General features: G+C 44.5%; 2 protein-coding genes and 1 pseudogene across 3 annotated transcripts; 1 reads left to right on the plus strand and 2 right to left on the minus strand.

The window, feature by feature from the left end:
* The first annotated feature begins 8604 nt into the window (after positions 1 to 8604).
* On the plus strand, positions 8605 to 12392 carry LOC136538023 (BTB/POZ domain-containing protein At3g50780-like). 2 transcript variants are annotated; one of them, XM_066530007.1, is made up of 3 exons: positions 8605 to 8957; positions 9734 to 10412; positions 11036 to 12392. In XM_066530007.1, exons 2-3 carry the CDS (start codon positions 9780 to 9782, stop codon positions 11981 to 11983), a joined length of 1581 nt encoding a protein of 526 aa, XP_066386104.1. In that variant the 5' UTR covers positions 8605 to 8957; positions 9734 to 9779; the 3' UTR covers positions 11984 to 12392. The 2 variants fall into 2 exon arrangements, with proteins under 2 accessions (XP_066386104.1, XP_066386105.1); XM_066530008.1 differs by lacking the exon at positions 8605 to 8957 and adding an exon at positions 8981 to 9184.
* A 441-nt stretch (positions 12393 to 12833) lies between these two features.
* On the minus strand, positions 12834 to 13411 carry LOC136538026 (probable calcium-binding protein CML41). The gene has a single exon (XM_066530009.1). It carries the CDS (start codon positions 13409 to 13411, stop codon positions 12872 to 12874), a length of 540 nt encoding a protein of 179 aa, XP_066386106.1. The 3' UTR covers positions 12834 to 12871.
* Positions 13412 to 18294: 4883 nt separating this feature from the next.
* On the minus strand, positions 18295 to 20923 carry LOC136538027 (cytochrome c biogenesis protein CCS1, chloroplastic-like; annotated as a pseudogene).
* Positions 20924 to 23964: the final 3041 nt, after the last annotated feature.

Genomic DNA, 23964 nt, shown 5'->3' on the forward strand with positions numbered 1-23964 from the left:
TCAATCCGCAAGAATCAAGGTGAAACCCTAACCTAATCCTGATCTATATCATAGAGTTCTATTTTTGTTGGAAGATGGTTTCTAGTGACTGCATGATTAGGGTAGAAACTAGTTTGATGGATGAATTGAATCAAAACAAAGATTCATGGGTTGAGCCTCATCTATACCCACGGTAGTGCCACATGTTGGGTGCGGCAGTGCCACACTCAACAGAATGAATGTGCAAATACAGATGTTGTTCCATCGATGACTGCCTATTTTAGTTGGATTTGTGCACCCGATTTATTTCTATCCTAAATATGTAGCTACTTTACCTACATTATAGACAACTCCATGTATTTGTTTAGGTCTACTCATTCTAAGATTGTCTAGTGGTTTAGAAGAATGGTTGAGAAATAGTCTGAATATTTGAGAAGAAATGAATCGTGGGAGAGGTGAAGCACTAGGTGCGGCAGTGCCGCTCCTAGGGTGCGGCAGTGCCGTACCCTCTGACCAGATTGATTCTAGGTGCTTTCCTAACCCGAGATTTGAATCATCTCATCTATCCAGAGTGTTTTACAAGTGTTCTTCTATACCCCTTATGTACAGTTTTCTCATTTAGACCTATATTTGTTTGCATAGATGGCCTCTGGAGGTGATGATGACCAGAGGGGGAAGAGGAAGATGATAGAGCCTCATGACAAGCAGATGCCTTGTTGTGGTCATGGCAGGACCATAGGGGCAGCAGTAGTGCAGCAGGCAGAGATGTTGCCTGAGATAGGGGGAGGAGAGATCAGATGATCCAAGATGAGGAGAACCTAGAGAGGGCTGGCCGCACTATTCCTCTAGGTGCTTGCCCAGATACTCCAACTCATCTTGAGGAGTTTGACAGAAGCTATATCAGAGAGTATTCTGAGGATGTTGTTATGAGGCGTCCTTTTGACACACGTCCTCATCCCATGCTCAATTATGTGGGAAAGCTAAAGATGGTGGAAGAAGCATGGAAAAACAATCCCTTTGAGCAGCCAAAGGATTTGGGGATTGACTACAGGTTTTGGAATGAGTTTCATTCCAACTTCTATGCATCTATGAACTTCAACTCTAAGAAATCCAAGGTTGTCAAGATGAAGTATGTTGATTGGGAGGAGATGAAGGGAAAGAATGAGCCTAAGTTCAATAAGGTGATCAAGGCTTGTGAGTTGTTTGGCCTCACTGATATTATGAGCTTCAGATATAATTGGAATAAAGAAGTGCTAGCCTAGTTCCATTCCACTTTCTTCTATAGCATCTACACTGATGAGATTCACTAGATGACTGAGGGACGACATTATAGAGTTGATTTTGTGACTTTTAGCCGGATCCTTGGTTTTAGAGAGGAGGAGCGGGGTTTCACTTACATTCATGATGAGGCTAGAGCTAAGACCTGTGATATTGCCTATATGTGGATTGACAGGAGAAGTGCAGATGGGAAGGTCAGTGTCCTAAAGAGCTATTATTACATTGTAAATAATTTGATCAGGCACACTATCAATCCCAAGGATAGAGCAGCTTCTGATCTTAATGGATATGTGAGGAATGTGCTTGCTAGATTTGCTCCTGGAGGTGATAGGTTTAATGTCCCTCGCTTCATGTGGCGTGAGCTGAGGAATGCCATGGAGGATGGGAGAAAGGGGATACCCTATGCCCCCTATCTCATGTTTATGATTGAGAGGGTCACTGGTTATAGATTTGAGAAAGATGGTCTTCACACCATCTACAAGATTGAGAAGACATGAGGAGCAGGTGCTAGCAGGGCAGTGAGACGCTCTCCATCAGTTGTGGATGTGCCTGAGTCGTCTCACTCTAGGCCTCGTAAGAAAAAGAAAATGGAGAAGTTTAGGAGATGGATTAAGGCCATTTTCACCACTTATACCTATGCAGCGAGGACCACATATGAGGACCGGTTGGAAAACCATGAAGCCAACTGAGAGGCTAAAGAGCGTGTAGGGCTGCCACCTCTTTCTCCAGTTCAGTCACCGCTAAGGTATGATGACCTCCCTAGCCTTTCTGAGACAGATTCAGAGAATGAGGAGGAGGAGGAGGAGCAGGAACAGCTAGAGCTTGATCCTCACACGAGTTTGAGGTCCACCTTGCAGTCCATGGGGAGGAGCACTAGGCATGAGCGCCACACTTCGACCACTCATCGCCAAGAGAGGGCGGTGGTGTCTTCTTCCACCTCCTCCTCCGACGACGATGATGATGGTGGAGAGGAGGATGCTGCAGGTGCTAGTGGAGCTGCTGGTGGGAATGATGTCGATTGGGACACCATCCAAGAGGATGAGGAGTGAGTGTTGGTCTTTCTTTTCTTCTCTTTTTGGTGCTTTATGCCAAAGGGGGAGAAAATTAGAGGGGTCAACAACTTTTTCGACGCCATGGAGAGGAGGTTGCTGCAGCTAGAGTCATGTTCGTATCCGTTTAGAGTAGTCTTCGTTAGGTGAGAGTTTGAGAGTCCATTAGAAACTCTATTTATGTAATAATGCTACTTAAGTACTTTATATATGTGTAGGATATGGATATATATTAATCTATGTTGTCGCTTGTGATACAATATGCTAGAATGTATATCTTTATATGTATCACATGATGTGTGGTGTCTGTTCTGATCTGTGCTGTTACAGCAAGTGCGGCAGTGCCGCACCCAGCTGTAACAACAAAACATGTTGTGTATAAAATGTCATTCACATCATGTTTTATATACCTGACACAATATGCAGCACCCCATAGGAGCATGGATGTAGGGGGAGCCCCATCACTTTCACTAAAATGTGAATTTTGGCTTCTTATGCTAATTTGAGAATTCAATTCTCTATTCACACATTTAGGGGGAGGCTCTACACCCATGGCTCGAAAAATCTCAGTATTTATTTCATATCTTTTGTAAGCTCTAATTGGGTTGTCATCAATCACCAAAAAGGGGGAGATTGAAAGTGCAATCAAGCCCTAATTATGAGTTTTGGTGATAATGACCATGTCATTAGAGAACTAATGAGATTTATCGAGATGACAAGCAGGGAATTTATATTCGAGGATGCAACATGAAACAAAAAAGCCTCTAATTACAAATGTTGATGGCTTCAAACTCAAAGGATGTTTAAATTCTTTTATATTTTAAATTTGAGTACAGAAAAAGCCGTACTATAAAGGGGGACACAATGCTTAAGCTAACATGTGCTACCAAGTGCTCAAACATACATATGCATCCTTAGATTCATAGCCAAGACAGCCTAAACTGTACTCTTACCCTTGCTTTCTTGACTGGTGCGACACTGCCACACTTAAGCCGCGACACTGCTGCGACTTAAGTGACTGTTGGGGCTGAAGGGGTATTTATACCCTTCCTCTTTCTCCCCAGCGGTCATCTTCTTCCTTCTCCTCATTCTAGCTCGTCCAAAACAGAAAATGAGCTCTCTCTCTCCCTCCATTAGTGACCTTAAGCCCTCAAGCAAATCCATTGATTTCCCCATCAATCCTTGAGAGAAAAGGGTCCAAAACTCGATTAGAGAGCAACTCCATTGATTCCTCAACTCAAAAGAGCACTTGGTTCACATTTTGTCCGATGGTTGTGTTTGTTACTCTTGGAGCTTGGCTCCTAGCTGGCTAGAGCGTCGCCCGTGGAGCTTGCCAACTTGTGTGGCACCCCTCATCTCAAGAGTTAAGTCTCTTGACTTGAGAACGAGGAAGGGTTGGAAAGCCCTAAGCCTTAGTGGCTAATGTCAACAACATGGACGTAGGCAAACCTTGGTGGCGAGCCGAACCACGGAATAAATCATTGTGTCTCTTGTGCTTGATTTACATTACTTGCATGTCATATTGTTGTTGAGGTGAATTCTAGGGTTCCTAGTCGATCTTCTTGTGTATGGTGTTCCTACTACTTCTAGCTCTTGATCTATGACTATCATACCTGCAGTAAGCTGAGAAATTTCTCTGATCTAAGTTTTTGTTCACTAATTTTGAACTATGACTCAAAGTTATCTGCAGGTGCGGCAGTGCCACCCGTCAGAGCGGCAGTGCCGTAGGGTAAAATTGATAAAAGTTTGAGTGTTTGTTTTGACAGGCCTATTCACCCCCCTCTAGGCCAACCAGAGATCCTACAGGGACATAGTGGGATAGGATGGACCAAGCCAATTTTTAGGGATGGTACGATCCTTACTATTCGTTTGGTTGAGAGAATGGAATGACCCCTATTTTGTGTTTGGCAGGAGGGATGAAGAGAAATGAGATAGATGGAGTTTTAACACCGTCATCCACAGTCTATGGGTCCCACATGTCAATAGTGGGCCCCACTCGACCGGCCTTATCTTCTTCCCCTTTCCTAGGCCCGCACGCACCATGGCTGCCTGCCCAACGCACCACTGCCACACGCGCCACCACTCTGTGCCCACCGCCTAGAGCTCGAGGACGCCTGCCGTGTCGCTCCACTCTCAAGGACGGATGTCGCTCCACATCGACGAGGATGGCGCGACCTCGACCCTCTTCCACATGCATCGTGATGAATGAAGCTCGACCGCAGGTACCTCTCGGCCTCGCCCCCATGCGCCGCATCGCCTAGGTAAGGCCATTGTGAACTCGAGTGTGGGGAACAAGAGGCCGCCGCAAGATTTAGTCACCGAGAGTTCGGCTCCCTCCCCACAAGGCCTGCCCGCGGGCTCCTACCCTATGAGGTGGAGCATGGAGAAGACAAGGATGTCATGGAGGAGATGAGGGCTGACGGGCTACAAGACAGACGATGATGTCGTCGAAAGAGGGCTGCTGCATCTGCTTGATTCCTAGGAGCGGCGACGTCCCGCATCTGAGGGGAATATTCCCCTTAGGAACGGTCTCGTCTCCGGTTGACCTCAAACCAACCAAACACGCGCTTAGAGCAGTTTTGATTTGAGGGCTTCCCTCATTTTTGAGGGTTTGTTTTTTACATTTGTTCTAGCAGAAGCCATCAAATCCATCGTAAAAGACAATGACACATGGGACCTACCTGTCATCATATTTTCTTTCTCTTGTCTACCGAGATAATGCGGACGAACCACGTTGGGTTCGCTGGGGTCAGGCAAGTTCGCCCGCGCCGGGCAAGAGCGTCGCACGAGTTCTCCTGTGCCGAGAGGATTCGCACCGGGGAGGACTCAGCGTCGTGGCCGTGGGTCAGGCGTCCTCCTGACGTCGGGGAAAAGGCCATGGGCTAGAGTCCGTCGGCCACCGCTATGGAGGAGGCCACGTCTCCAACCACCAGAGAGGAGGAAGGCTGCGCGTCAAAAGGTGCCAGGGGGAAGCACAACAGACTCTGGCAACGAGGATTCCGGATGGAGGAGGTAAACCGCTAAAACCTAAAAGTTGGGGTCTTCTCTAGGGTGAGGGCTCGAGGGATGAATTTGAGGTCCTCCTACTTTTGAGGGTCTAAGTAGAGGTCAGTCTCATTCCATGAACCAAATGACATACGAATGCTACATCATCATAGTTTTTTTTGTCTTCATATTCCATCCTTTTTTGTTTCCAATCGGTTTTAGGCCTAAGATAAAGGCTGAATGCATCAGCAATCTTCCACCTGACCTATACCCAAACTTCTAATTTCCTTTACTCCTTTAACAAAAGAAAAGCTGATTTTGCACCTAATTATTTGATCTGACTTTTCGAAAAGCGAAAGAGAAAGGCGAATTAATAATGGTGCCAACCGAAGGCCAACTCGCTAGCCGAGCTGGAACCATACGGTTTCAACTTTCAAAGTTCAAATCCAAAGAACAATGACGGTCAGTGTGCCCCCTGAATGATTCCGTTCTCACGGTCATTGACTGTGAAAACGATCAAAGTTCAAAGACACGAGAAAGGTTTCAGGTTCGGTTCAAACTACTCCAAAGGCAAAGACTAAGGCTGGCACCATTTTCTGCTGGGCTGCTATACGTTACCTTGGCTGGGAACAAAGGGCAATTGGACTCGAGAATCAACGCCACGCCTCACGGTAATCCAAAAGTTGACACCCCATGTTCCGCGGCATAAAAGATCGTGTTATTTTGACTTAAGACACCGCGAAGCATGCATAGGAGTATATACATGGAGAAAGGAGACTAGCCATGCTTGAATTTGAACAGGGCTTGTGCTAAATTTTGGTCAAATAAAAACACATTGGTTGGACCGTTGGGGCACGTTTGAACTGCAGCCTTTTTTCTTGATCCAGTTACCGCGCGACGCCATTGATGTGTCTGCCAACACGTGTTCTTGTTCTGTCGTTCTCACCTCAACAACTCAAATTTAGCAAGACCGCAACACTGCTTCAGTAGTAACGTAATCCATCCGTCCTGTAATATAACACACATCCAGGCATTCAAATTATACTAAAATACTACTTGCATAAATATGGTAGATATTACTTGCTATTTATGAACCAATCACTATTAATCATGTTGATGATAGCCTCTAATTTGAAAATAAAGTGAAGGCATATATCCTTTGCGTTTTCTCTTAATCTGTCATAAAATCTCTAGAATGCACTATATTAAAGACAAAGGGAGTACTTCCTCCGTCTCAGAATAATTATCGTTATTGCTTCTCGAGAAGTCAAATATTTTTTAATTTTGACCAAATATGTAAGAAAATATTAATATTTATAATTGACAAGTAATATCATTAGATAGATCGTTAAATCTATTTTCATAATAAACTTATTTGGAGATACAAATATTACTAATATTTTCTTGAAATCTTGTTAAACTTAAAAAAGTTTTGCTGGCATGAATACCATAGCTACGCTTATTTTGGGACGGAGGTAATAAGTAAGTGTCTAAAAAATTTTCACACAGATTAAGGACACTGACAAATATACGTACCATCGTCTCCTTTCTTTTCTCTGACGATATCTCTTAAATTTAGGACTTAGGAGTTATTGTTTGCATGTATCCATGATTGGTTTCCGTACGAGGAGGTGGTGTTTCATTTTATGTAGAATGTTTTTTGGACAAATTTTAAATTTTAGAAATTATTTATTTCGAGACAGACGTGCCTCGAATTCCATGCAACTATGCAAGTGTCCATTCTCGAGAGGATCCGAGATTCCGAGAGCTTGGCACTTTGGTAGCCAGGCTCCAAATGCCAGCACCTATACAGATACAGTGAAAGTAGCCAGAAGCATGCATACAGATACGGACATTCGGGCCTTTTTTTGGCGTCTCTTATCTCTCGAGTCTGGACCAATACTCCTAAATCACACTACTCGAGTGCCAGTGGCTGCTAGCACACGGCGGTGCCGGTGCCGGTGCCGGTGCCCTCTGGTCCTCTTTGCTCGCCATTACCAATCGGCAGCTTTGCCACGATGGCTGTAGCCCCTTGGATTTCCTGCTGGTCCTTGCGGTTTTCTCCTTGCCAATGTCCTATTCTTGTTCTGGGACACGACAATTCACTTCAGTCCTTGGTGTTGCTGCCCGTGATACACTGTAGTACTAGGATTATTACACCGTTGCCACCGTTGGTGCGTTGCCAAGGCCGGCTGGATTCAAACCTGGACTGTCTTGTAACTCTCGATCACTGACACGCCACGTGTACTTATAGCCTTTTCGTTTGGCTGTGGCTTACCGTAAATTTTTAGTCAGAATAGTATTTTTTTCTCACACAAACTAGCCAACAGTACTTTTCCACGAACTAACAACGATACGAATCAGCCAACCGAACAGGCTGTTAACTGGCAAGATGAGTCGGCTTTACTAAAAAAACGGCATTAACTTAGCGTACTCCTCCACGCCGCAGATTGCATTAGGAATGAAGTAGGAACACGCCTAAGCCCTAGGACAATGATAGATTATTTGAAACGAGCCGAGCGTGTTTGCCCCCAGGTGATGATGAATTCCGCTCACGCAAGATGCCGACATGCTTCAAAGTTGCCGCAAAGAAAGAATCTCTCTCCGATTAATCTGACGCAGATCGTGTAATGCACATCTGGCCTTCCTTCATTTTCAGCGCGTGTTTAGTTTAAGAAAGTTGAAATTTGAGGCTATTGTAGCACTTTCGTTTTTATTTGGCAATTAGTGTTCAATCATGGACTAATTAGGCTCAAAACGTTCGTCTCGCAATTTCCCACCAAACTATACAATTAGTTTTTTTTTTCGTCTACATTTAATGTTCTATGCACGGGCCGCAAACATTCGATGTGATAGGTACTATAGCACTTTTTAAAAATTTAGTGTGGAACTAAACAAGGGCTCAATCGAGAAATGAACGCCTGGGTAGCAGTAAAACTCGTTTTTTACTATCCAGCAGTACTAAAAACCAAGTGCCTAATCCATCCATCATTTGTAGCAGACCTGATCATAGCATTCACGTGATCAAAAAGTTTTTTTTTTGGGGGGGGGGGGGGGGGGGGGGGGGGGGGGGGGGGTGGGTAAACCACGCTGAGACTGAGAGCCTGAGACCGGATGCCAAGGTAGATTACCCTTCCAGCGAGGTGTAAAGCTGCGTACGACTAGTACTACTACTACCGACAGCAGTAAACAAAAGCATAGAGGGGTGGCGCAGGCCCAATCAGACAGGACTGGCAGACGTGACACTGCTTGTGGGCCCCGCGCTACGGGCTGCGCAGAAGAGAGCTCCTCGCAAGAACCGATGGGACAGGCAGGGGTGCGAGGGCGAGATATGGTAAGCCCAGATACTGCTGGGAGTGAGGTGTCTGGAGCACACAAAGCAGCCGCTACAGCGGCGGTCGCAGTACGGCCTCGAGCTTGTGGTACAGCTGCTGCAAACGCAAGGAGCAGCAAGCCAGCAAGAGAGTGAGAGCACGCACAGTCACCGCAGCGGGATAAAGATAAAAGAGGCGGAGCGGGAGGACGAAGGAGGAAGAAGACGAGCAGAGCAGGGAGAGAAAAGGAGGAGAATCCGAGAAGAAATTCAGAGAGGGAGGGGCGGAGGGCCATGATGGCAGGTGGTGTGGCGTCGTAGGTGGTTAAAGCGAGGGCGCCCCTCGTCGTCCGGTAAAAAGCTCTCTCTCCCTTTGCGCTCTTTTCTTTCCGTTGCTTTTCCCCCTTCCCTGCCCCTTCTTCTTCGTCTTTCTCCGGCCGGCTTTGGGGAAAGAGATGATGTGAGGTTGCCATCAATCGCGCCTGGCTGGATTGCTAGATGCTGCCCGTCTTTATTACGGCTGTCACTGGGCTGGGCTGCGGCGGAGGGCGAGGGGAGGCTTTCGTGCGCTGGCCTCTCGGTGGGTTTCGTGATGCCTTAAATTTTTTTCAACGAATTTTGTTTCTGGTTCTGGATTCTCGAGAGACAGGGGAGGGTTGTTTTGGTGAGGTACGTGTGGTCTTGTTGGTTGTTCTTCCAAACGGTGTTTCTGGACTCGTTAGTTACTGAGTTTTTTTTGGCTGTTCTTGGATTCTGGAGGTATAGGGGGGATGATTTATGTTCTATGATAACATAGCAATTAGCTGTAGGATCATGACTGATTTGGTGTGGTTGTTCATGTTTGATTTGAAGACAGGTCTAGTTCAGAATTTGCCTAGTATTTGTCTGCTACTTTTAAGCAAAATTCCTGATGGAAAAGATGGCTCTGAACTTTGAAGCTCTTGTGAAATGGGGAAATCATATGATTTGGTGGGAATTACGAAGGATTCTAGGGGTCGTGCTCGGTGCTGAGAGTCATAACATAATTTAAAATTCATCTTCTCTTAGTTGATTTTGTGAGCAATACATTCTCGTGATTCCAAATGGCAACTTCAGTTCATCAATTTGACTCTTGTCCATCACTACTCAGGTCTATGAGCTGGTATTAGAACTGGTCATAATCTTCCGAAGGAAACATGGCGGAATCTAAGGTTGCAAGTGTTGATGCCCGGACCACAAAGATCAGAAATGTCCCCATTGCTGTAACTCCAGAAGGGTTCTGGTGCTGCCCGTCGCAGGCCGTGCTCCAGAAGACGGCGAAGAACCAAAACCAGCAGGCGAAAGCGAAACCCAAAGGGGGTAGCTCGCCTCTTGCGTCAAAGGCCTCGTCAATTCAGAGGGCACCAACAATCTCATCCGAGAGAAGGACACACTCGACTCCGACAAGGGCTAAAATCAATTCAGAGGAGCAGAGGTGCTTGCCAGCAGAGGATGCTGCGACTAATCCACCAAAGGCAGTGAATGAAAGGCCACAGAAGCAGCATAAGATATCTGTTGGATTTGGCCAGCTCGAGATGAGTGACTTGAAGGTGGTGCTGTATGGCAAGGATGGTGTTGCGGTAAAGATGAGCGTTCACAAGAACATCCTAGCTGAAAACAGTACCTTCTTTGCTGATAAGCTCTCCAGGCAATCTCCAGTGTCGAGTATAGAAGTTCCTGATTGTGAGGATGTGGAGATTTATGTTGAGACTGTTGGGTTGATGTACTGCAGTGATGTCAAGCAGAGGCTGATCAAGCAAACTGTTCCTCGTGTTCTTCGAGTCTTGAAGGTTTGCCCTAGTTAAAAAAATTCATTCTGTTTTGTAACACTACTGCTGACTAAATGGCACACTTACTAGAATTAGTTTCATTATTCAGTATCAAAGGATCACACCAGAATTCAGGGTTCAAATTAGGTCACTTATATATTACTGGAGGCAGTATTCTTATTGCAGTCTGACCGGCGTTTAGTATTAATAAACTAATGATCCTTAAATATAAAAAAGAACCCATTATTCGGTGTAACTGAATGGTGCCTGCATGTCCGGTTCATGTTGTTACATCAAAGGGATATTGTCTGCTATACCCATAATACTACAACATGCCACTTAATGTATGGATGCTGACAAAGACTGCCTTGTCCTATATATTTCGCACATACCAGTTGGTGGGGGTTGGGACAAATTTCAAGCTAGGCAGGCTGTCATGAATTATGTTATTGCTTTATGGGGCAAATGGCACAGAAAGATAATTGCACCAATCAGGCCCATGACTACATGGACCGTGGCCATACAATGCTAGCGTGGGGCCTTAATTGTGATCGACCAATCTGGACTCTTCAGAAATCATAAAAATGCAGCTTTTCTTTTACTTAGGTTTTATTGTTCCCTTAGTTTTTTTTTTGGCTGTGCAGGTTGCAGAGCAGTTAGGTTTCCCAGCATGTGTCATGTCATGCTTAGATTACCTGGAAGCGGTCCCTTGGGTTGGGGAAGAAGAAGAGAATGTGGTCTCATCTGTTCGGAATCTGCAGAGTGAGAACTATGGTGTTAGTCCTGTACTGAAGAGGGTAGCGTCTGATCTAACCACCCCACCAAATGACACATTTTCACATATCATTGAATTGGTTTTGAGAAGCAATGAGGATAGGGGGCGGCGTGAGATGAAATCTTTGGTACAGAAGCTTCTGAAGGAGAATAGCACTAGCAGTATAAGTGGATCTTCTGACCTGTGTTCTGAGACCCTCTACAGATCATGCCGGAACTGCCTGGATTCCTTGTTAATCTTGTTTCAGCAAGCAACTGACAGTGATTTTGCTGAGCAAGCTCTTAATATTAAAGAACCAATTTTCCGACAAATTGCTCTAGAAGCAGATAATCTGCTTTGGTTAGCTGATATTTTAGCTGACAGGAATGCTGCTGATGAGTTCGCTGTCATATGGGCTAGCCAACGTGAGCTGGCTGGGCTGCACTCCAAGTTGCCAGTTAAGTCGCGCCACCTTGTCAGTTGTGTCACGGCGAGGCTATTTGTGGCAATTGGGAAAGGAGAGATGCTCCCTTCAAAGGACACAAGGCGGCTTCTCTTGGATGTCTGGTTGCAGCCTCTCATGGATGACTACAATTGGCTACAGCACGGTTGCAGGTCATTCGACCGGAAAGTGGTGGAGGAAGGTATTGGGCGGACCATCTTGACGCTCCCACTGGAGGATCAGCAGACGATCTTGCTCTCGTGGCTTGGGAGCTTCTTGAAGGTTGGGGACAGCTGCCCCAATCTCCAGAAGGCCTTTGAGGTTTGGTGGAGAAGAACTTTCATAAGGCCTTATGCAGAGCAACAAGGTAATCGATCGCAATCAGGTGGGAGTTGAGATATGACTCAATTGGTTGCAGAAGAAAATAGTCTTGTTTCCTAGTGTAGTATATTGATGAGAAATTAGAGTGGTAATTTCTTACATGGTATGCTGTGTGGGAGATCCCCATTATGTGGAAGAAATGGGGGTATAACTGTATAAAGACTAGTACTCTTGATCTGTGAGGCTTGAGAAAGTTTGCTTTGTGCTTGTGATGCTTCATATGTATGTGAAGATCTCTGAATTCTGGGTACAGAATTTGTATCATCAGGCATCTGTTTGTTGCTCTGTTCTGCTTCTTACAACGTTGCACGATTGTTAATTCTACTGTCCTAAGGATCTCTTATGTAAAAGAACTCAATGCCTTCGATGCAATTGTAAAGATTTTGCAGAATATGTTCTTCTGAAGTGAAGACATATCAGTTTCCATGTGTGTTGTTTGGATGATTGCCAGTTTGAAATGGTGATGTAACATGTCACTCTCCTGTTGAGCCCAAATTCTTGATCATTGATTCATTTCCACATAAGAAACCTCCAAACCGATGACCTATTTGAATCCAAGTGATATATCGCTGTAAAAGAACACCTGGAAATTTTAAAATATTTTTTCTACCTTCTTTAGGTGAAAATTTTGAAAGAAAAAAAATACTACTTATAAACAAAAGAGTTGTATTTAGAAGAAAAGATCAATTGTAATTTAACTGATACACTGGTGTAGTGGTGTGACACACCAAACAACACAAGATGAAGCAGCAAATTGCTTCACGCAAGCAGCAGTATCCAAGTACGTAGATGACACATTTGCCCTGTAGCAACTTGCATTGGCTCATCTGGATGCAGACCTATGAACAACCCTTTCATTCTTCAGTGCTCTGAAAGTGAAGATTCACTGTAAGCCGGAATCAGTTAGCTCATCATCCTCTGGAACTCGTGGAAATCGAGGCCACCGTCGCCGTCAACGTCGTAGGGCCGAATCATGGCCTCGCAGTCGGCGACGGAACGCTTGTCTCCGAGCTGGGCGAGCACGGCCGTGATCCTGCCCGCGGACTCCACGGCGTTAAACACCTCGAACGCCCTGCGCAGGTCCTCCTCCTGGCCGCCGCCCTCCCTCTCCATCAGCGCCACGAAGCCGGCGAAGTCCAGCATGTAGCCACCGTCGCCGTACGACGACGGCATGTCGTCGCCCATGGACACGAAGAAGGCGCGCAGCTCGGCGCCGGAGATCTTGCCGTCATTGTCCCGGTCGAAGTGCTGGAAGATCCGCTGCAGCTCGCTGTGCTTGCTGCTGGAGCTGGAGATAGACCCGGACCTGGAGCCCCTGCCGAATGACGACGACGACGACGACGACAGCCGCGTGACGGCCGCGCCCCTCGGGCTGGCCACGTCCGACTGCCCGCACATGAGCGGCAGCCTGAAGCTCCGTTTGCTCGACGCCCGCTTCGCCATTTCTGTGCTGTCGCTGCTCAACTCTATACAAGAACCAAGTGCAGGGGGCGCCTTTTATAGCCGCGCAGCCCAGCTGCTTGTTGCTGGTTGCTGCGATCCGAAGAAGAAGCCGCCGCCCATGCCATGCATCTTTGTGTGGGGTTTGACCGGTCGTGGTGAGGAAGTTAGTTGGGCCTGCGTCGCAACTACCTCCCTCATCAGATACTGTCAGTTTGGCATTATCTAACTCCCATCAGACAACGTGATCATGTGCTCACGATCCCCGCGCCGCCGCCCACCGAACAACGATATCTCGGAATCCGTGAGTTAGTTATGGGCTTCGAGATCTACTGGTTCAGCATTTGAATTTGCAGTTTGGGGGCGCCTTGTGAGTTGTGACATGACAAAGCATGGATCGGACTTTTACTTCACTGAAAAATTCAGTGTTTGAAGGCATTCAGATTTCAGAAGCTGTTGACAGGACAAGTGATGCAGCGAGACAGTCATCTTTGAAGAATGCAGCCCTCTCATATGAAACGATTTCATCAGAGACAGGGAATAAAGGAAATCAGAAACTAGCTAGTAGCAAGGAGAGTATCAGTTGAGAACTTGAGATCAGTGAGCACTAATGATTGTTCTTGATATTGTATCCTTCGAATGCCAAGTTCAGATTTGCAGTGGAGATTGAGATTTCAAGAGAGATCTGATCACGTCCGAGGGAGCAAACGAAATCTGCAATTTCGATACCGCTCGAGAACAAGTACAAGAATTTCAAATGCAGAGCTTCCATGTGACTCTCAGGGAGGTTACCAACAACTCGAACATAGGGATTGCCTATGGCACATGTTTTTGTGGCATCACCACATGGAAGTAGATGCTACTGGCTGTTTAGGGCGCGTTTAGTTCCCAATTTTTTTTGGTTTTGGCTACTGTAGCACGTTCGTTTGTATTTGGCAATTAGTGTCTAATTATGGACTAATTAGGTTCGAAAGTTTCGTCTCGCGATTTCTCACCCAACTGTGTAATTAGTTTTTTTTTCGTTTACATTTAGTACTCCATGCATGTGCCGCAAGATTCGATGGGACATTTTTGGGTGAAATTTTTGGAATCTAAATAGCCCTTACTCACTGATAAATGAGCCACCTGAAACTCATCATTGGGTTCAGGCATCTAAGATGACCGGCAGCAGCATCTTTCCTGACACTGTTTGTTCAGCCCTTTTTTTTATTTTTTGAAGTCTACATCCTTGTATTTGACCAGAACGAAGAAAACATTGGATGCTACACCCTACGATGGACCGAAGGACTGACAAACAGTTGACACCCCAAGTTCACCACACCGACCACAACAATACAGGCATGAATGAATGGTAGGAATCTGCATCCTTTTGCAAATTGCGATGGAGGAATTCGCCCATGCACAGATCTCAAGAACAATTAAGTATCTGTTGCGATTTTGGGCAACTCCGTATGACTTCCTTGAAACGTGCTCCCCAAAAATTCAGTAACAGAACTAAGGTTACAGTTTTCTTTTGCTCTAAAGTATGGTAAATGTTGTGAAATGACACCTACACACGAACAGGCGTCTACAGACAAACATGCGTCTCTTCACAAAGTGATCTCATCCATCAATTACAGGATTAATGGATAGATTTAGACAGTTAGTTTTAGTCTTAAAGGGCGTGTCCTTTGAGAATAGTTGTGTCCCTTCGACACACCCCTTCACATGTATATATATCCAAGAGATCAATGGAATTGACAGTTCTCCCAATCATTATTGATTTGCATTCACTCTTAACACGATATTACCACCCCTGCGTACTAATGGGCATTAGGAATCCTAATGAGGTATTATTATCCGTCATTCATAGAATACCTCGGATCTCTACAGGGGAATTATATATTGCCCGTATGTTGATCACAATTTGAGCATAATTTCAGGCATTAAAAGGAGATTTATACCAAAAAAAGAATGTTGGGAATCAAAAGAGCAATCCTCACATCCACGTACCAAAGAATCTAAACCTAATCATTTAGAACATCTCATATTTGCATCATATTGCAAAGAGTCTGCCAGAAGCATTTACTGATAATAAGGGTGTCACAAAATCCTCTTATCCTGCTCGTAATGCGCCCGAAAGAATGGAGGCACCAATTAAAACCATTCAACTCTCACTTCCAAAGAAGACAGAAAGAAGTACGGCCGCTCCTAAGGATAATGCTCAAATAAGCGTCCGAGGATATCGAGGACTAGATCCTCCAAAACAGTAAATCCAAGCCAACCTCAAGTTGGTAGATACCCAAATGGATGAGCATCCAAAACCCGGATCAAAATCCACCTGGATCAATGGTGCACCTAAATTCTGATCCTGGGACACTGGAACACCCTGACTCCATATGGAAAATGACAAGCAGTCCAAAAGGGTTAACATTCTCACATGCTATATTGATTCCAAGCAATGAATCAATTATTTAAAGACTACAAATTGTCGCGACATATACTCCTCAAAGATCGCTCTTCACCTTACTGGATCCAGACCAAAGTCCTAGGCAGAGTGTCTTTACACTCAAATTGGGTCAAAATAAAAGGTGGCACTTAAGGAGACCGCTCTTGTTCAATGATGAGAAATATTACCACAATAATGTCTTCTCTCACAGTTTCTTTTCAGAAGCAAGGTGATGAACAATGAGAGCTTGTAGCATATGGTTTCACGCAGAGACCTAGCATAATATATCTCATGGTATGTGTGAAAACCACGTTCCAAAATTCAATCATTGGTAGATCAAATGAATTTGATAGATTCTGACGTATAAGTCCCAATGGACTTCACATTCTGAATTCAAATACAAACGGCAACATACATTGTATATAACTCAAGTCACAATATGACTTGACACAATTAAGTTGGTTGTGGTACAACTTTCTGATTGAGTTCCTTCCATAGAAGAATTACTCTAATCATGATTGCGTATATGTGTTTGTAAAGAAATCCCAAATTGGTTCCCTGACATCTCAACGCATATTGATTATTTTAATATCATCAAGATACAAATATAATTAAGCAATTATTTTAGGTACAATTTCCATTATACGGAGTTGGCCTTTAAGACGGATTTGAGATGAGATATTTGGGTAAAACCAAATTATGCTTAAGTTTTAACTTAAGTACATATATTAGTATACCAATATCCAAATGATATTGGACATCATATCCATCAACTCTTGTGGTCATTCAATCCCTAAATATGGACTTCTATCCATTTAGACCCTGGGATGATAACTTTAGTGCCATAAAGCGCTCATGTATCTTGCAAATATCAACAGGCCTGATATTGCATTTGCAGATACCTAGCTAGCACAAAATAGCGCAACTTCTACGACACCGAAAGATGAGAGTTAAAAAGGATATCCACATGGTAGTAAAGGATTTTAGTTTATTATTAAATAAACTAAGACACGACCTAAGTGGGATATCAAGATACTGGCTACTTAATTTCCTAATGCCAGATCATATACTGATTTTATTGTAGTAGAGTCTCCACACACGAGTCATCAAATTTTGACTCCAATGGTTACTTCCACTTATCATTCTGAAGCATCCTATATGCATGACTTCATAGAGTGATCAAATGTGATCCCATAGGATCATCAACCATTATTTACAAAGATAAGGTTGCTTGTATTGTCAAGATGCAAACATGTCATATAAGAGCAATATGATTAAATATATTGCTCAAATGTTTTGTCCCCATAAATTAAAACACATTGGGAAATAAACATCTTTCAAAAGTAGTCTTGCGATATTTTTGCAGATTCACTCACTAAGTCCATACCTACATCCACATTTCATGAAATTGGTATTCAATGACTTTGAGAGATGCAAGGTTCAGGGGGTTTCCTCCTGGATCATAACCTGTTCAAACATCATGTTGTACTCTTTTCCCTTTATGAGTTTTTCTCACAAAGGTTTGTCATAAAAGTTTTTTAATGAGGCAATATCAATACAAGAATGTGTCATATTTTCTATTTTCCCCATTAGGTTTTTTGTTGAAAATACCAAAGGCACGTATTGCCCTCACAACTCATCCATGGTTTTTCCCTGAAAAGGTTTTTCATGTGAGTTATTCAAGAGGCAATTCCAATAATATGTCGTCATATTTTCTCCTATTTTTTCCACTGGGTTTTTACCGGAGTTTTAGCGGCATATCACTTTATATTGCTTCTCATATTTTTTTCTAAAAGGTTTTTTGGGAGTTATCTTTATGTCGTATCTTCAATATTTTTTCTCCACTGGGGGTTTTAATGGGATACCAGTGACATAGTGGTTTATTTAAATCACAAATAAATATGTTATTTTCTCCTTATTTTCCAATAAGGTTTGAAGGAGTTTTTATGGCATATCCATCTATTCCTCAGATTTTTCTCGTAGGGTTTTTCGAGAAATTTCAGCTTACAGCTGCATTGATCTCAAAGAAGATTGGATAAGGGGGAGTGTTGTGAAATGACACATACACACGAACAGGCGTCTCTTCACGAAGTGATCTCATCCATCAATTACAGTATTAGTGGATAGGATTAGACAGTTAGTTTTAATTCTAAAGGACATATCCTTTGGAAACAGTTGTGTCCCTTTGACACACCCCTTCACGTGTATAAATATCCAAGAGATCAATGGAATTGACAGTTCTCCCCATCATTGTTCATTTACATTCACTTACCCAGTGCAGAGAGCTCCCGCTCTGTGCGGGGTCTGGAGAAGGGTGTCAGTGGCAAGCCTTACCCTCGCCTGTGCAATGCGAGGAGACCGCGACTCGAACCCGGGACCTTCCGATCACAGGCGGTAAGACTCTACCGCTTGCACCAGGCCCGCCCTTGTTCATTTACATTCACTCTTACCGGTAAATTCTAAATCGGTGACATAACAAGTTATCAGTTTAGTTTCTATAGCGATCTTCTCATTCAAAGATGTACAGAGAGTTCAATTGAAGCGTGATCTATATTCTACTGAAAGATTGTAAGAGATTTTCTATTCTTGAAGGCATGTTTTCGAATTCGAACGTCTGTTCACCTGAACACAGCTACTGCATCTTCAGCAATCCCAAACAAAAACACAAAAAGGGTTTCATGTGGCCGTCGATTTGGTATCTAATACATTCTCATCGGCACTGATCAGCTCTGGTACTTTATCAAGTAGCCGGTTCATCTCTTCAGAAAATTCAAGTTTGGCTCGATTTGTCTTCCCTCCAACGACTACTGTACTCCCATCTTGCAATGCCCATATCTAGTGCAGCAGGAACCAAACCATAAATTTGTATCGGTGGAAGCCAATTACAATTCTGTCGTCAATAAGAACCATGAAAAACAATAACACATACCTGAGAGTGTGAAAGATAGCTAATGCAGGTCGTTAACATAAGTGCACCAAAACCAGCATAAACAATAGGAACTCCTGGATCAGTCTGATGGAAAGGGGAAAAAAAGAAGACACTTCTATTAACTGACAAGCACAAATGTCTTCAAAAATAAAAATGAAAAAGAATGAATCAATAGGCGACCTTAAGATCCAGTCCAGTACTTCCAATAGCATCTTCAATGAGTATTTCATTGCCATTGATCTCAATAGGCAGTTTCGAGCTTCACCGACGGACCCCTACAAACTTACCCTCTTGATCATACAACACGATAGACTGCAAATCTCGGGCAAGCATTGATCTACAAGTCACCAAGGAGGCAAACAACATATAATTACTCATAGTATGTCAACTTTTTTTAAGTCAAAATGAGATAGGAAAAATTACTAAACATACATTCCTTTGACATTTGGATTCGATGAGTCTGAATCTTCAAGTGGCAAGAATGTCCCAAAGAGCTTCTTATCCCCATTCAGTTTCAAGGGGGCCATCGCCAAATTGAAAGGGCCTTCACCATTTTTCTTCACTTGCAATGCTGAAAATCCCCAGTCTGTCTGGTAGATGGTGATCCCTCCGTATCTCAAGGGATCGTTTACTTTGATAGTCTTCCTCATAATCTCTTTACCATCAAGGTTGAATAGAGAGAGATCACTGTAAAATTGTGAGACCTGGCAATCCAACAATATTAGTTGCCAATCAGTCTAGCGCATATAACTGCACAAAAATGTTTGAAAACACTGAGCAAGGAGACCACCTCTCCACTATCATAGTACTCCATGTAGAACCGGTTGACATGGACTTCAGTATTGAAAACATCCGGCGCAACAGAGAGGACCCCTCTAGGTTTCATCACATCTCCTATAACAAAGTTCAGCCCTTGAGGCACATCCACGGAACCTTTGAAGCTTCCTGTCGCACTTAGCGTGGCACCAGCCATGATGAAGAGCATCGCCAAGTGCACGCCGATAGGCGCATACCGACCAGCCAGCCCTTTGAAAGCATACAAAGATGGCCCTTTGGTGAATACCTGCAGGAACAGATCATACAAGCATAATGCAAAGACCAGTTTATTTCAAAAAAATAATGCAAAGGCCAGAGGTTGGAGTTGGATAGAAATCATTGTGGGTGTCAATCACCTCATATCCAGCACCCATCAAGATGACTCCCAAATCCTGAATGGATGCTCGGGGAAGAGAATCCGCAAACTCCTGCTTCCGTATTTTTTTCTCCGGAATGTGTGAACGACCATCTGCAATGACACACCGGCACTTGATGTCTCACCCCATGGGCATGGTTCACTGATCGGCCTACCAAGAAGTGATACAAGAGGGCAGCCGTACCTTCTTGCGACCTTGACCATGGGGAGCTGGGTCGTGTAGGTGCACGCCATGAGGGACGTCGCGAGGAGCGCGAGGAGGCCGAGGAAGACCGGCGAGGAGAACATGTGGTCGAACCCGGGGGTGAGGATCCACCTCCACGTGATGAAGCCGAAGACAGGGTTGTCCTCGGGGAACTTCTCGAAGTAGTAGCTCGGCGCCTCTCCCTGGTCAATCACCGTTCCTGCGGTTGCCCGATTCGCAATGCCAGCACAGGAAAATGAGCAGGAAGGAATTCATGAAGCGTCAACAAAGGATCAAATTTTAGTCACAATCGGCAGTCGGTACCTAGAGCCATGAGGGTGGCAATGGCGAACATCTCGGAGATGGCGAGCGGGAGGTTGGACAGCAACGCGAACGTCCTCTTGGTCGCCCTCCTCACCAACGCCAGCGCCGCGTTGCCGCTGCCCACCTTGGTCGGCTTCTCACTCCCCGCCTTCTCCACGGCAGCTTCGCCCTCCTGCGACACCGGCGGGGCGGCGTCGAAGAATACGATCTGCTTCTTGGCCTTGCTGGCGCCGGCGGGGATGACCTCGCGCCTCCCGCCGCCACTCCTGCCGCTGCCCCGCGGCGCGTCGCAGGAGACATGGAACCGGCGGGCATGGAGGCGCGGGGCCGGGGCCGAGAGTCGGCGGAAGGAGGAGGGTTTGGAGGGGTTCAGGAGGTGGTAGGACGTCGGGGACGGCATCGTCGTGGGCGTGGCGGGAAGGAGCCCGGGCGCGGGAGTGATGCGGCGTCGCGCGCTGGCTTCGTCATCCCTCTCTCCCGTGGAAAAAGAGAAGACAGGAGCGTGATCTGGATAAGGCGCGTCGTGTCGCGCGCGTTGCACACGAGTGAAGCGGGGAGCGCGAGATGGGATTTTTCCCGATCGACTGGGCTGGGCTGGGCATCTTTTTCGCAGGCCTAGCCGTCGTCGCAATCGCGTATAAGAGTACTAGTAGAGTGTTACAGACTGTACCCAAAAATAGCAGGAAGCCTAGAAGGCAAGAAAGGCAAGCGGGCCAGGAAACCCAATCCAAAGTTCACCGCCCCAAACTGGAAGAAGTAAACGAAGCCCAACCAGCTGCGTCTAGAAAAGCGTGCTGTTGGAAACAGCTGTAACAGATTAGGGAGAGGTAGCAAAATAGAACTCGTCTTTGTGTAAGAGAGGGAGAGGTAGCAAAATCGAGCTCATCTTGGAACACGCCGGCTTTGATGGTGGCGAGCTGCGGCTCGAGTTCACCGGCGGTGTCCGATTCCATGTAATCGGTACTCCTGGTTATCTAATCCACGAACTAGTATTGCCAGTTGCCATGATCTATTTTTACTCACCAAACTCTAAAGTTGGACATTTTATCTCCTTGTAATAACTCTCGTAACTCTTTAAACGGTTTCATCTTTTTTAGTTTTACATACATAAAAACACTAATAAGTACCTGGTAAGGTCCTTTAAACCAAGGGAAAATATTTTTAGGGTTCTAAAACTACAGGATAAAAAAAACAGATAAAACATTTAGGACTCGAGAAAGTATATCTAGGAGCATCAATATATATATATATATATATATATATATATATATATATATATATATATATATATATATATATATATATATATATATATATATATATATATATATATATATATATATATATATGAAAATGAAAAAATATCCAAAAAATCTATATAATACCCAAAACATTCTAATTGATGTTCTAATGCATTTTAAAAACTTTCCACGATAAAAAAGATGAGATCCAACTAGCAATAATGCAACAAAAATAATGTTAAATACATTCACGCTGGTTGCATCTTGTGTTTTATCATGAAAGGTTCTCAAAATGTGTTTAGACATTAATTTTAATTTTTTGAGATTTTTAGATTTTTTTAATATTTTTTTCTCATTTTTCTAGGGCTAAATCTATTTTTAGAAGATTTTAGATATCCTTTCATGAGCTCTTAATATTTTAGTTAAGATTGCTATGTCCCAATCTATTTCTAGGATTTTTCTTAAGATTATTAGAAGATCAAAAATATTTTTCCTGTTAAGCCTTATTGGGTATTTATTATACTTTCAAAACTAAAAAATGATGAAACAGTCTTGAAGACCGCTTCTAAATTCGAGAGATACAATTTAAACAGTTTTAAGAGTTGAGGAGGGCATAAAAATCAAATCATGGCAATAATTCATCAAATAGGTATTCCAAGTGTTAGGAGCGTACGTGGAAAGGCTCGGGTTTCATGGGCAGCACGAGGACATTCGTCCATATCATTTTACGCCCCGAAGTTCTAGCACTCAGGGAATCAGAAAATTCCAGTTCCAGAAGCAGAATTTTGAGACGTGTCGGCCCCACGAGGCCAGGAAGATAATCACGTCGCCCCCGCGCCTGCATTGGTCACAGTCACAGCATATGAACGCACGGTGCACGCACTAACAAAAAGAAAAATCGCTCGCATCAACCCTTTGATTGGAACCTTCGTACGTACGCATGGCTTCTAGAATTACAGCGCGCGGTCCATGTCAGGTTGGACCCTCCCCGTCACGGGTCGAGTGGAGTCATCGACAGGTGAGCAGCTAGCAGCGAGTAAAATCAGGTGACTTCGGTGGTGGTCGGGCCGTCGGGGCAGCTGACGGGCATCCAATGCGCATCCGGTTTTGGACTAGGAAACACAACAGACCGCACGGCTACGGCGGCCTACCACGCGTAAACGAAAAGGATTCCGCCCCCACGTCGGATGCCCGTGGCGCGGTGGACGGATAAGCGAGACGGCGGCCGGGGGGGGCGGGGGCGGGGGCGGGGGCGGGGGCGTACGAGTGGGGACGGTGCATGGGCGCAGCTGCAGCTCCCTTGGGCCTCTTCTATCGCCCGCTGTTTTATACGTGCCCGCTCGGTCGCTCCTGTATTCCTGTGGTTTTGGAAGCCGCTAGCGCTAGGTTCCTGGGCTGAGTGAGACGTCGCACCGAAAGCCTACAGAGAATCGCGCACGCGCACCGCCGCACCGGGCTCCCGTGCGTGAATGGATTTATTACTATACATATATTATGTATTACATTTATTTACTCCTAGTAGCTACATTATCTTTTGTGGCTGCAGCCTGAGTGAGTGAGTGGTGAGTGCCCGACGCACCATACCTCGAACTCTAACGCTCACTCGCTCACACAAGTTAAACCTAGTTCCTTGGCGAAAAGTCATTTTCAATTTCAATGGGAGCACATCTGTAACACCCTAGGTGTTTAGGCTTCCACTAATTGCATGTCATTTCATAAACATGTGCATTAGCTATGTCATCATGTCATTATCTTTGAAACATACATATGCAACATTTTAAATTGTATGTGTTTCATGCTTGATTGCTTAGAGTGGTAGTAGTGCAACATGTGAATGTAACATGAAATTCTCATACATGGAAACATGGCAATATGGTAAGTAATGTGGCAATTATAAAATGGCAACAAGGTCTTGAAACAGGTGAAACATTTCATTGCAACATATGAATGGATTGCTTGTTTTACTTTATTTATCACATGTGATCTTTAGAAGTGGTAGAACAAATTGGTTAAGTGGTTGATCATGGTCTAATACACCTTAACTATACTTAGGTTACTTGTTTGGACATTGTTCATGTAGATCAAAATGACCAAAATGTCCTCAAGTACAAGTTTGACTAGGATTGACCCTAGGAGTCTCACTGTTTGACTGTTTAAAAAGTGTAACTTAGAGTCTATGCATGTTTGAGCAACCTAAAGCAAAGTGGTAGTAAATTTTATAAGGAACAAAAGTTATTTTGTGACCAACTCATGGAAAT

The sequence above is a fragment of the Miscanthus floridulus genome, chromosome 2, assembly GCF_019320115.1.
Source record: "Miscanthus floridulus cultivar M001 chromosome 2, ASM1932011v1, whole genome shotgun sequence".
Taxonomy (NCBI): domain Eukaryota; kingdom Viridiplantae; phylum Streptophyta; class Magnoliopsida; order Poales; family Poaceae; genus Miscanthus; species Miscanthus floridulus.

What these genes read in the sequence shown, in the direction of transcription:
- LOC136538026 (XM_066530009.1), bottom strand. Translation starts at nt 13,411, where the DNA reads ATGGCGAAGCGGGCGTCGAGCAAACGGAGCTTCAGGCTGCCGCTCATG.
- LOC136538023 (XM_066530007.1), top strand. Translation starts at nt 9,780, where the DNA reads ATGGCGGAATCTAAGGTTGCAAGTGTTGATGCCCGGACCACAAAGATC. An exon ending in GTGTTCTTCGAGTCTTGAAG is followed by an intron (nt 10,413 to 11,035) that starts GTTTGCCCTAGT and finishes TTGGCTGTGCAG; the next exon opens with GTTGCAGAGCAGTTAGGTTT.